The 12,500-nt window shown below is 52.6% G+C and overlaps 4 protein-coding genes across 4 annotated transcripts in view; 3 read left to right on the top strand and 1 right to left on the bottom strand.

Moving 5' to 3' along the window:
* Positions 1-2,571, bottom strand: part of ENH_00034640 (hypothetical protein, conserved) — a gene marked incomplete at both ends in the record, with an annotated part of 7,226 nt that extends 4,655 nt beyond the window's left edge. Inside the window, 3 exons of the mRNA XM_013585054.1 lie at positions 395-728; positions 921-999; positions 2,309-2,571. Coding sequence (XP_013440508.1) covers positions 395-728; positions 921-999; positions 2,309-2,571 — 676 coding nt within the window. The remainder of the gene's footprint in view (positions 1-394; positions 729-920; positions 1,000-2,308) is intronic.
* An 896-nt stretch (positions 2,572-3,467) lies between these two features.
* Positions 3,468-6,333, top strand: ENH_00034630 (hypothetical protein, conserved; the record flags this gene model as incomplete). The annotated part of the gene is made up of 5 exons (XM_013585053.1): positions 3,468-4,202; positions 4,420-4,562; positions 4,795-4,974; positions 5,224-5,314; positions 5,419-6,333. The coding sequence occupies 5 exons, from the start codon at positions 3,468-3,470 to the stop codon at positions 6,331-6,333; spliced, it is 2,064 nt and encodes a 687-aa protein (XP_013440507.1).
* Positions 6,334-6,692: 359 nt separating this feature from the next.
* On the top strand, positions 6,693-8,454 carry ENH_00034620 (scavenger receptor protein SR2, putative; the record flags this gene model as incomplete). The annotated part of the gene is made up of 6 exons (XM_013585052.1): positions 6,693-6,889; positions 7,098-7,257; positions 7,349-7,412; positions 7,564-7,686; positions 7,804-8,035; positions 8,268-8,454. The coding sequence occupies 6 exons, from the start codon at positions 6,693-6,695 to the stop codon at positions 8,452-8,454; spliced, it is 963 nt and encodes a 320-aa protein (XP_013440506.1).
* Positions 8,455-9,204: 750 nt separating this feature from the next.
* ENH_00034610 (CpCCp3, multidomain extracellular protein with a signal peptide and the following architecture: LH2+LCCL+2xSR+LCCL+pentraxin+2xLCCL, related) overlaps positions 9,205-12,500 on the top strand; it is a gene marked incomplete at both ends in the record, with an annotated part of 5,258 nt that continues 1,962 nt past the window's right edge. Inside the window, 8 exons of the mRNA XM_013585051.1 lie at positions 9,205-9,283; positions 9,538-9,765; positions 10,071-10,181; positions 10,310-10,466; positions 10,631-10,682; positions 10,767-10,911; positions 11,570-11,713; positions 12,014-12,435. Of these exons, the coding sequence (XP_013440505.1) occupies positions 9,205-9,283; positions 9,538-9,765; positions 10,071-10,181; positions 10,310-10,466; positions 10,631-10,682; positions 10,767-10,911; positions 11,570-11,713; positions 12,014-12,435 (1,338 nt within the window). The remainder of the gene's footprint in view (positions 9,284-9,537; positions 9,766-10,070; positions 10,182-10,309; positions 10,467-10,630; positions 10,683-10,766; positions 10,912-11,569; positions 11,714-12,013; positions 12,436-12,500) is intronic.

Genomic DNA, 12,500 nt, shown 5'->3' with positions numbered 1-12,500 from the left:
AGTCTTCATAGAGAAGCCTGACGGGGGTATTTGGCGCTGCAAGCTGGAGGCAGCAAAAAAGAAAGAAAGAAATGGAAAAGTTTGGAAATTAAAAGCAGCAAAAGAGGAAATAAATGCAATTTAAGAAGCTTTTAATTCAAATGCAACAAAGAGTGAAAAACCCTCTTCATCCTCATGCCTCTTTGCTCTAGTTGCGGGCCAAAAGGCCCGAAAAAGGGCCTTTGGCAGCTAGGGTTTAGGGTTTAGGGTTTAGGGTTTAGGGTTTAGGGTTTAGCTACCTCCAAAACGAGGCTATTGTGGATAATTATATCTCCATTTCGAAGCACTTGGTCTCCATGGCAAGGCTGCCAATTCACTTGCATAAACAATTCATAAAACCCACCACAACCCTCACCGGGGGCCCCCTCAGGGGGCCCCCCCTCAGGGGGCCCCCCCTTAGGGGGCCCCCCCTCAGGGGGGCCCCCCTCTAGGGGGCCCCCCTCTAGGGGGCCCCCCTCTAGGGGGCCCCCTTCAGAAGGGCTCCCCTCTGCACAGGGGCCCCCCTTTGAGGGAATCTCCTCTGCAGAGGGGCCCCCAGAGGGGCCCCCCTGTGAGGGGGGCCCCTGAGGGGGGCCCCCCTGAAGGGGGCCCTCCGAATGGGTACTTGTGGAGTTTTCAGAAGTGCCATTTGAGGGGTAAAGGCCTGAGGGGCCCCCCTCCAAGGAGTCCTCTTTTAGGGTACTGTTTTCCTGTGGGGGGGGCCCCCTAGAGAGGGGGGCCCCCTGGGGGGCCCCCCTAGACAGGGGGGCCCCCTGGGGGGCCCCCCTAGACAGGGGGGCCCCCTGGGGGGCCCCCCTGGGTGGCTGGGGGTTTGGAGTTTTGGGTTTTGTGGGGTTTTGAATTTGCTGTCTGTTTCGCTGGAGGCTGGGGTGTACGTACACCTGAGCGCCTGCGCGCATTGCGCGGAGGAAGTAAGAAGAAGACTTCCAGGAAAACTCGGCAGTGAAAGCGTCAATTAATCTGAAAAAAGGAAAAAAGAATTAAAAAATAAAAAATAAAACTATTTATTTATTATTTGTTTGTTTATTTGTTCTTTTGTTTCGCCATTTGTTCTTTTCTGAAAGCTCGCGCGCCGCAGCGGCGCCCACCAGGTGTACGTACACCTGAGATTGCGGTGCGCTGAGGTGCAGAAAAAAGTTGAAAAAGAAAATTCAAAAAATAAAAAAGAAATTAAAATAAAAGATATAAAGGGAATTGAAAGAATAAAAGAAATAAAAAAGAAATTAAAATAAAAGATGTAAAAGAAATTGAAAGAATAAAAGAAATAAAAAAGAAATTAAAATAAAAGATACAAAAGGAATTGAAAGAATAAAAGAAATAAAAAAGTAATTAAAATAAAAGATATAAAAGAAATTGAAAGAATAAAAGAAATAAAAAAGAAATTAAAATAAAAGATGTAAAAGGAATTGAAAGAACAAAAGAAATGAAAAAGAAATTAAAAGAATACAAGAAATAAAAAAGAAATTGAAAGAATAAAAGAGATAAAAGAAATTACAAGAATAGAAAGGATATAAAAGAAATTAAAAGAATAAAAGAAATAAAAGGGAAAATAAAAGAATGAAAAAGACGTAAAAGAAATTAAAGGAATAAAAAAATAAAAAGAAATTAAAATAAAAGATATAAGAGGAAATAAAAGAATAAAAAAGATATAAAAGAAAATAAAAGAATAAAAAAAATTTAAAAGAAAATAAAAGATTAAAAAATATTAAAAAAATAAAAGAACAAAAAAGATGCAGAAGAAATTAAAGAAATAAAAAAGAAAACTGAAGAGCAAAACAGAAAATTAAAAAAAGAAAAAAAGAAATTAAAAAAATAAAAAATTAAAAGAATAAAAGGAAGAAATTAAAAGAATAAAAAGGAAATAAAAAAAGTAAAAAAAGAAATTAAAAGAATAAAAAAGAAATTAAAAGAAGAAAAAAGAAATTAAAAGAATAAAAAGAACTGAAAGAAGAAAAGAATAAAATGATTTAAAGAACATTCGGGGAAATAAAAAAAACAAAAAATGCAAAAAAATAAATAAATGAAAAATGGAAGAAGAGGAATTGAAAAGGAATTAAAAGAAATAAAAAGAATAAAAAAAAAATAAAATAAAACCAAAAGAGTTTCTTTCTGGTCTTTACTTTTGAATAAATTTAATTCAAATTTAATTCAAATTCAATTCATATTCAATTCAAATTCAATTCCATTTGCTGACACAAACAGCAAAAATGCCCCACAGCAGCAGCAGCAGCAGCAGCAGCAGCAGCAGCAGCAGCAGCAGCAGCCGCACCGCCTGTCTCTCCACCGCAGTTTGCAGTTGGTGATATACAAATTCCAATAAGGCGGAATTATCGCCAGCAGCTTCTCTTCTTCTAAACGCCCCTGCTGCTGCTGCTGCAGTTGCTGCTGCTGCTGCTGTTGCTGCTGCTGCTGCTGCTGCTGCTGTTGCTGCTGCTGCTGCAGGCAAAACGAGCGCCGGGCGCTGCAGCAGCAGTACACGGGGGGGCCCCCTGCGGCGGGGGGCGAGGGGGCCCCTGGGTCTTCGTTGTTCATTTTGGACTTTGTTGAAAGAAAAGAATATTTAAAATGAAGTGAAGGTCACATGTTGTGGATTTCAGTGCGCAGCAGTGGCTGCGAGTTGCGGTGTACATACACACTGCGGCGGGCCCCGCGGTGTACAGACACGTCTGCGCGGAAACCCGGGATTAAATGAAGTGTTCATCAAACACAAAAGTCCTTTTATAATTGCAATTCAATTTATTCTCTTTTTTTTCAATTGGGGCCCCCAAACGCAGCTGCAGCAGCTCAGCAGCAGCAGCAGCGGGGGCCCGGGGGCCCCCAAGCGATCACCAGCCCGAGCGCAAGTGCTGCTGCTGCTGCTGCAGCAGCAGCAGCAGCAGCAGCAGCTTCTTTTTGCCGCTTTTTGAGATTGTTTGCAATTAAATAAAATGGAAATTTGAATTTAATTCATTTTGAGGCTTCGGGGCTTCCGCAGGGCCCGCTGCTGCTGCGGCTCGAGGCTTCAGTGTCCAGTCTTGAGGCAGGGGCTGTGGCTACATGCGAGACAAGCAGCTTTGAAGTCAAGTCTTCTTTTTTTGGATTTAAAAATTAATTTATTTTAATTTAAATCCAAAATTTATTGCAAAAGAGGCCTTTCGAAGCTCGGGGGGTCTGCAGTGCTGCTGAGAGGCGGCTGCTGCTCGGGACCTCCTTTTAGCAAGCCGGCGGCGCCAGCCGTTGCTTTTCTTCGATCTTTTTTATTTATTTAATTTTTTAATTAATTAATTCAATTATTTTTCTTTTATGCACTTTTAGGGGCTCTCCAGCCCCGCTGGAGCCGCCTGCAGCTGCTGCTGCTGCTGCTGCTGCTGCTGCTGCTGCTGCTGCTGTGGTTCATGGCGGCCTCTGTAGAAGGCGTTCGAGGGGGGTTACGGGCGTAGCAGGCAGCCATGCTGCATCCCGGCTCATCTGCTGCAGCTGCTGCAGCAGCATCACCGGCAGCAGCAGCAGCAGCAGCTGCTGCTGCTGCTGCAGCTCCCGGTGCAGCTGCTGCTGCAGCAGATCCCCTACCTTTAACTTCCTCTCCCTTACAAGGGGCCCCCCTTAGAAGCCCAGGGTTCAAGAGCGCCACGGGGGGCCCCCTGGGGGGCCCCCTGGGGGGCCCCCCAGGGGGCCCCCCGGAGGCCCCAGAGGGCCAGCTGGGGCCCCTGGGGACCCCAAAAGAAGCAGATGCATCATGGGGGCCTCTCGGGGGCCCTCAGGGGCAGCAGCAGCAGCAGCAGCAACAGCAGCAGCAGCAGCAGCAGCAGCTTTCATGGAGCCAGCTGGGGCCCTTTGGGGGCCCCTCCTTGCGGGGGGCCCCCGTGGCTGCTTGCGGTCTTTTGGGGGCCCCCGCCGCAGCAGCTTGCGAGGATTCTTTTGCATGCAATTCTGCTGCTGACCAGCAGCAGCAGCAGCAGCAGCAGCAGCAGCAGCAGCGGCAAGCCCAAAAGGGCCAGCGAAGGCTGGAGCGCCTGGAAGGCAACAGGAGCAGCGCAGCAGCAGCAGCAGCTCCTGCTGCTGCTGCTGCTGCTGCTGCTGCATCGGATGAAGAGATTGGGCGGCCCTTCGTGACCAAAGAAGCTGTTTTGGAATATATGAATGCTCAAGAGCTGAAGCAGCTTTTGCTGCAGCACAACCTCACTGTGAGACGCCTAAACCCTAAACCCTAAACCCTAAACCCTAAACCCTAAACCCTAAGCTCGCTGCTGGCTCCTTGGGCAGCGAAAAGTCCCTTTGCATTTTCTCTGCTGCACAGGAGCAGCAGCGCTGTCGAAGCCCCACCAAGCTTCTCGCTCCCTCTGCCGCTGCTGCCGCTGCTGCTGCTGCTGCTGCTGCTGCTGCTGCTGCTGCTGCGGGCAGGCCGAGCCGTATACAGAAGGCGTGGCCTTCGCCATAGGCGAGGGGGGCCGGGAGTTCTTGAGGGCCTCTTTGCTGCACTTCACCGAAGGCCGCGCGCTGCAGGGCGCCAGCGTCTCGCAGCTGCTGCGGCTCGCCCAGGCTTTGTCCGCACCAGCAACCTGCTGCTGCTCCTGCTGCTGCTGCTGCTGCTGCTGCTGCTGCTGCTGCTTGGGCTGCTGGTGCTGCTGTTCGTGGTGCAGCTGCTGCCTCTTCTGCTGCTGCTGCTGTTGCTTCTGGTGCTGCTGCAGCTGCTTATGCTGCTGCTGCTGCTTGTGCTGCTGTTGCTGCTGCTGCAGCAGGGCGTTGGGGTTTGCTGCTGCTGCGCGTTTGCTGCAGAGGGCTGTGGCCGCTGGTGCAGCGCATTCGCGCCGAGCGCGTCAGCGGCTGCCTTTCGGGGCTTCATTTGGCCTTTGCGAATTTCAAAGCTGCGCAGAGCCGCAGACGGCGGCGCAGCAGCAGCGCCTCGATGCACGTGATCCGCGACTCGGGGGGGCGGATCCTCAACATTATCTACGAGTAAGTCTTTTTATTTTGCATGCATTTAACAATAAATGAGTTTTTATTTGTGTTTCGTGCTTAGTTTCACGAGATGGGCGCTCCGTTTGCGCGGTTCGGGGCTCACCTGGCGTCTTCGGCGGCAGTCGTCGGCGCCCGCGCCGTGCAAGATGGAGGGTTTAGGGTTTAGGGTTTAGGGTTTGGGGTTTGGGGTTTGGGGTTTGGGTAATTTTTGCTTTTTTATGTTTGCTTTTGGCTTTTTTGGTTCAGTCCCAGCAAGAGCCTGACCATTGGTCTGCACGGGCGGGTGCGGCTGAAGCTGCTGATCACGCGGCGGATGGAGGAGGACCCGGCGCAGGCGGTAACTGCGGAAGATTTTGCATGCAAATTGAAAACAAAGTTGAAATTTGCATTTAATTTTGCAAATATTTATTATTTTTAGTTTTATTTTCGCTTTTTGCGCAGAACGCACTGCTGATCGAACACGGACTTGAACGAGTCCGCCTCCGCTACGCCACCGTCGCCGAGCTCCTCGCCCTCGCCTGGGTCTTGGGCTTGTGGCGCGCCGTGGAGGAAATTGCCCAGGAGAACGAAGACCACAGGCGCCGTGCGCAGCCCCAGGGCCCCCCTGCTGCTGCTGCTGCTGCTGCTGCTGCTGCTGCTGCTGCGGGGGGGGGGCAGGCGGGGGAGCGCGCGGAGCAGCCGCAGCAGCAGCAGCTGCTGCAGCAGCAGCGGCAGCAGCAGGAGGCCGTGCGCCCCAGGAAACGACGCGCTCAGGGGCCAACAGACGCGGGGGGGGCCCCCAGCTGTGGGGGGGGGCCCCTGCAGCAGGGGGGCCCCCCAGCCCCACGGCGGGTCTCTGACTCAGGAGTTGAAGCTGAGTCTCTTTGTGTTCGCTCGCCCTCGTCTTCTTCCTGCCAGACAGACCGCGGAAGCCGCTGCAGCGCAGCAGCAGCAGCAGCAGCAGCAGCAGAGGGAGCAGCAGGAGCAGCAGAGGCAGTTGCGGCGAAGGCGACTGGGGCTGAAAGGGAGGACTTTGAGGCCCCAGTCTCTTCAGCTGCTGCTGAGGCTTCTGCTGCGGCAAATCTGCAGCAAACTGCAGCAGCAGCAGCAGCAGCAGCAGAGCCGCAGACGCACTTCGAGCGCATTGCACAGCTAGTTGCTGCTGCCAATCCAGCAGCACCAAACGCGAAGGCCGTTGCTGCTGAAATTGTCCATGAGCTGCTGGCTCTTGTGCGGAATCGGCTGCTGCCAGACCCTCCTGCTGCTGTGCTGCAGCAGCTGCAGTCTGCTGCAGCTTGTCTCGGGGTCCACTTGAAGCAGCGGGGGGCCCCGCAGGTCTTAGCAGCAGCGGGGACGCCCCCAGAGGACTCCAGATAAAGCCGAATTCTCATTTGATTTTTTGAAAGTTTTTGTTGAACACTTTCTCTTAGTTGGCGCAGCAGCAGCAGTCTGAGTTTCAGGGAGTTGGCGAAGTCCGGGGAAGCAGCAGCGCCGTGGAAGCTGCGGCAGCAAAGTTAGGAAGTGAACTGAAAGCAGCTAGCTGCTGCAGTTAGTGCTGCGAAGCAGCAGAAGTTGTAGACAGTTTAGTGCGCAGTTGGGGAGCTTGTGGCGCCTTTCGGAAGAGAGGCGGCGGTGTCTGTACAGCTTTGGCGCTGTTCAAGTCGCTCTTGGCAGCGGCGACTCTGCGGCGATCTGTGTGGAAAGCGCGGAACTCAGCAGCAAAAACGCATGCAAAAATGCATGCAACAACGCCTTTATGCCTTTTATTGTTGTGGCTTTCGCCGCAAAGCGCCGCTTCCGAGTACACGGAGTGGTGCCGCGCGGCGCCCGAACATGGGAAAGCTGAATTTGCAATTTGTGCGCGCCGCGGCGCGGGAACTGCGAGTTACACTCTGGAAATTGTGCCCGCCTATGGCCCGGGAGTGGACTTAGCGTGAGTTTAGTTCAAAATGAAAAAGAAAGCTGCAGTCTTCGACTTGTTTCAGCAACGACGTGAGCTTTCGCCTCGTGGGAAGCTCGGGGCGGGCGACTCCGCCGATTTCCGTGGCTTCTGCGCGGTCTGGAACGCACAAGCGGTGAAACTCTGGCAATTTCGAAGTTAAATTGATTTTATTTATTCTATTTTGCCTTTTAATGAGCAGAATCACCGTGGAGTCCGTCGATGTGGGGGACCCCGAAGAAGTCCAGGCAGTCCTGGCGGGCAGCCAGCCCTGGCGCTGCCAACGCCTGGTGGTCTGGAAGGACTTTCGCTACTGGCTGTTTGACTGCGTGCAGACTTTGACGAGCAAGCGCCGGGAGGCGGTGAGGAGAGACCTTGCACTTCTCCTTTGCTGCGCTGCAGCTGCTGCTGCTGCTGCTGCTGCTGCTGCTGCTGCTGCTGCTGCTGCTGCAGACGTTCACCATGTCGGGGAACAAGATGTACGAGGCCACCGTGCAGACGGGCAACGACGAGCACGGTCAGTTGCTGCTGCGCTGCTGCGCTGCTGCGCTGCTGCGCTGCTTCTGCGGGCTTCTTTCACTGCTGCTGCAGCAGTGAAAGAAGTCAGTTGCTGCTGCGCTGCTGCGCTGCTGCGCTGCTTCTGGGGACTTCTTTAACTGCTGCTGCAGCAGGAACTGTTGGCCCAATTGAACTCACAATGAGCGGCAGCTACCGCCAAGCCAGCCCCAAGTTGCTGCTGCTGGGGGTCAAGCCCGGGGCGGAGGAAAGAGTGGCTTTTCGCGCTGCAGACGGTGAGCGCTTTTGCCTCGCAGCCCCCAACCCGCAGACAGTTCCTCCCGCTGCCGCTGCCGCTGCTGCTGCTGCTGCTGCTGCTGCCGCTGCTGCTGCTGCTGCTGCTGCTGCTGCAGTGGGCGAGCTGGAGTCGGTGCTGCTGCACAACGGCGCAGAAGAAGACCCGTGGTTCTGCGAAAGCCTGCGGATAGCAACAGAGGGGGGCAGCGTTGCTGCGTTTGCGGTGAAGAGGTGGATCGGAAGTCCTTTTGCAGATTCTGTGAAAGTGAGTCTGCGGCCTTCAGAAGACTCGGACTCAGCGCCTCAAGACGTGGAGTGCCACACGCGGGGCAGCGACTTAGTGAGCCTGTAGGTCTGCGAAAGTTCGGCTTTCTGCGAGCTCCGGGGCTCACTGCTGCTGCTGCTGCTGCTGCTGCTGCTGCTGCTGACAGCGCCCCAGAACACCTGCAAACTTTTAAAGTGAGGTGCCCCATGAACTGCGCCGCCGCCGAATTCGCCCTCACCGAGGGGGCGTCCATACACCCCGCCGCCTCCTCCGTCTGCTCCGCCGCAGAGGCCGACGGCGTCGCCTCGCCTTCAGGTACGCGCAGCAGCAGCAGCAACAGCAGCAGCAGCAGCAGCAGCAGCAGCAGCAGCAGCTGCAGCAGCAGCAGCGTAGCAGCAGCAGCTGCAGCAGCAGCAGCAGCAGATATAGTGCTTTCTCACGTCTCTTGATTCTTCTTTCCAGGGGGGGTGCTGGTGGTGTCAGTGGTCGGGCCGCTGCCTGAGTACTCTGGGCTGCCGCCGCCGAAGCCGGGAGAAAGTAAAAGAAATAAATATATTTATTTTAAAACTTTAAATTAAATTAAATTGATTTGTTTTCCTTTTTCCAGAGCCGCGAGCCTTTGAAGTTTGGCCGTCGCCGCGGGCCGCCTCGTTCAGCTTCTTTCTGTATCGAAGCGGTGGGCGTCTTCTCCTTGCTGCTGCTTATTTCTCGGACTTTATTCATTATTATTTATTATTTATCATTTATTATTATTTATTTTTTTAAATAGATTCAATTGATGATATTTCCAGCGATATCCGCGTAGTAGATGGTAAGAAACTCGCGGACTCAGTGCAAATTTGAAGTTCAAAATCGACAAATCTGAACAACTCCCGCAGCCCACGGAAAGCTCGCCGCCAGCGGCCGCCTCGAGCTCCGCCGAAACGGAGTCTGGGGCACTGTGTGGTGAGCTGCTGCTGCTGCTGCTGCTGCTGCTGCTATCTTGTGCTGCTGCCGTTGCTGCTGCTGCTGCTGCTGCTGCTGCTGCTGCTGCTGTTTCGCGAGCAGCAGCAAATGAAAACGACCTGCAGCAAACAAGGCGACTTTGCGGTGTTCACTGAAGACTCGGCGCGGAAGGCGTGTCAGCAAATAGGTGAAGAAGAAACTTGAATTAATTTTGGATTTATTTCAAAATTAAATTTAAAATAAATTCGCCATGGATTTATTTCAAATTTAAATTTAAAATAAATTCCCTAAAGGCTATTTGCACGGAATGTACCACGAAGACGGCTGCCTCAGCCTCGACGGCCACAACGTCTGCGCGGGGCCTGGCTACCCCGTTGCTGCAGCAGGTTAGTGCAGCAGACACTGCAGCAGCAACTCTTCACTTCTGCAACTTCTGCTGCTTCTCGCCTCCCGCTGCTTCTCCCTCGACCTCTTCAGGAGTCATGGTCAGCGCTGCTGCTGCTGCTGCTGCTGCTTCATTGTGCCGCTGCAGTTGCTGCTGCTGTTGCTGCTGCCTCGCGCTGCTGCTGCCTCGCGCTGCTGCTGCCTCGTGCTGCTGCGGCTCCTGCTACAACTGCTGCTGCTGCTGCTGCTGCTGCAGCTTTAAGTGAATGGCCCGGCGTGCAGTGCCTAGGCCCGGAGAAGAGCTTCCAGGATTGCACTTTCGAGGAAGCTGCTGCTGCTGAGTGCAGCAGCCACAAACTGGATGTGGCAGTGAAGTGTTCAAACAACCCCCCGGGGGAGCCTTTGTTTGGGACTTTGCGAATTGTGGATGAAGACGGATCTCCTTCTTTGGGGGGCACTGGGCGGCTGCAGGTGTACAAGAACGGTGAGCAGCAGCAGCAGCAGCAGCAGCAGCAGCAGCAGCAGCTGGCTGCGGCGCGGCGTTGTTGCTGCTGAGCAGCAGCAGCTGCGGCCTTTTTGCTGCTGCAGCAGCAGCTAGCTGCGGCTTCGTCTTCTTGCTGCTGAATTTGCTGCTGCAACAGGCTGGGGCAGCGTCTGCGACGACGGCTGGACTAAGGAGTCCGAGCGCGTCTCCTGCATGCAAATGGGATACACTGGCATGAAGGCAAGCTTTTGCTGCTGCTGCTGCTGCTGCTGCTGCTGCTGCTGTTGCTGCTGTTGCTGCTGCAGTTGCTGCGGGCTTTGAGGCAGTGAGTGCAGAACGGAGGCATTTCTGGGAAGAGCTGCGAAGACGTGAACGGCTTGAACATGTGCGGCCCTCACGAGGAGCCGATTCACATGGTGAATGTTGCATGCGAAGGTGAGAAGAGAAGAATTTTGTCGATTTGATGGATTTAAAAGGAGTTTTTTCGATTTATTGTTGGATTATTTGGAATTAAATTGCAATTTAACGCCGTGGGATGCCTCAGGAGACGAAAAAGCCCTCCGAAACTGCCCCCACGAGACCAAGTCCGACATCTACTGCGCCCACAGCGAAGACGTCGTAGTGGCCTGCCGCGGAGACGGAGACCCCACGGGAGTCGGGGCTTTCAAAAAAGAAGATCTTCCAGAAGTTTCGAAGAGAAAGTTCCGGCCTTTGCTGCAGCTTTCCTGTTCAGACAAAGCTGCCTCGAAGAGGGGCCTGGGGGGCCAGCCAGGGGCGCTCTTCCTGGGGTCTTGCCCGAGCGGCTGCAAGTGGGGACTTGAATTTATTTTTAATTCAAAAACTTTGCAAGTTCGCTTCGAAACAGCGAAGAACAGACGGAGATCCGCGGCACCTTCATCTACACCGACGACTCCCCCGTGCGGAAAGCCACGAACTTGAACTCTTCTCCTCAGACTCTCCTCTTCTCCTCAAACTCTCCTCTTCTTCTTTTTTTTCTTCAGATTTGCAAAGCCGCCATTCATGCTGGAGTCCTGGGCAGAAATGGCGGGAAGATCGCCATAGTTTTGGCCCACGGCCAGAATGCGTACTTCGGCTCTGCGCGAAACGGCATCAGCAGCGCCGCTGCGGACGCCCACGCCAGGTCTTGTGAGCCGCAATTAATGAAAGTATTTCATTTTATAAATTCTGCAATTTAAAATTTTAAATTTAAAATTTAAAATTCAAAATTTAAAATTTCTTTCCGCAACTTCTGATGCTTCGCTCGGCCAGTTCTCGTGACGCACCTCGTCGCCGACGTGCAGGCCAGATCCGACAAAGAGCCGAAGCCGAAAGCTGCGGTCAAATACGCAGGGGATTCATCTTTGAGAGGCAATTAATTTAATTTAATTCATTTTAATTATTTTGTTTTTTATTTTTTGAAATTTACTCTTCTCCTCAGGAGCGTCTCTGAGACTTCAGCAGCTGAACCAGCAGCAAAATCCAATTCAAGTTCCCCCCAAGTTCCAGTGGACGCCTCCCCCGGACTTTGCCGGCAAGTCTTTTTTCTTTATTTGTTCTTTTTCTTTTTGTTCTTTTCTCTTTTTTTCTTTTTGTTCTTTTGCATTTAATTGAATTTCATTCGAAGGTTTTCGCGGCAAGGGCGGCGACTTCGTGGACTTGAGGGACCTGCCGGGCTCGGAGGGGCTGAACGGCTTTGCAGACTTCACGATATCCCTCACTGCGAGCGTCAAGGGCGAGTGGACTTTGGAAATAAAATAAAAAACAATTTTAAAAATAAATAAAACAATAAATGCCGTTTTTGCAGGCGGAAAGGGCAAATGGAGGACTCTTGTTTCGCACAGCGGCTGCGGCGGACTGCTGCTTGCTGTCAACAAAGAAGGAGAGATCTTGTTGGAAAACAACTGCGATCCTCGGGTGATCAGCTCTGGAATAGTTCCCGAAATGGATGGTGAGAGGACTTTGAAGTTTTTATTTCATTTCGTCTTTGGGTTTTCTCGCTTTCCACTTTTCAAAGTTGAATTTGCAAAAGTTGAATTTGCAAAAGTTGAATTTGCAAAACTTGAATTTGCAAAACTTGAATTTGCAAAAGTTGAATTTGCAAAAGTTGAATTTGCAAAAGTTGAATTTGAACTTCGCAGAAAAGTTCCACTTGGCGGTTTCTTTCTTTTCCCCCGAAAAGCGCGTCGCCATTTACTTCAACGGAGAACAAGTTGTTTCGGAATTGACGGACTTCGATTTCAACATGAAGGCAAGTGCAGCAGCAGCAGCAGCAGCAGCAGCAGCAGCAGCAGCAGCAGCAGCAGCCCTGCTGCTGCTGCTGCTGCTGCTGCTGCAGCTGCGAAGCGGGATATTGTTTCTTTTATTTTGAATTTTAACTTCAAGTTTAATTTCAAATCGACGCAGAACTCCATTGTTATTGGCCGCGCGGCCGCCGCGGACTCCGACTACTTCGTGGGGTCGATCTCTGGCCTTTCGATTTTCAATTACGTCTTAACGCCGGACCAAATCATTTACTTGTCCACTCAAAACGCTGCAGCAGCAGCAGCAGCAGCAGCAGCAGCAGCAGCAGCAGGAGCGGCCTGGGACTTGGCCGTGGGCGGCGAGAGGCGCACAGAGGACGGCCGAGTCTGCCTCTCCCCCTGTTCCCCCGAAGAGCCCCTGGAGTCCTTCGTGGGCCCCCCGGGGGCCCCCGAGGGGGCCCCCGAGGGGGCCCCCGAGGGGGCCCCCGAGGGGGC

The sequence above is a fragment of the Eimeria necatrix genome, genomic scaffold, assembly GCF_000499385.1.
Source record: "Eimeria necatrix Houghton genomic scaffold, Enh_scaff252, whole genome shotgun sequence".
NCBI lineage: Eukaryota > Apicomplexa > Conoidasida > Eucoccidiorida > Eimeriidae > Eimeria > Eimeria necatrix.
This window is presented reverse-complemented; position numbering and strand designations above follow the sequence as displayed.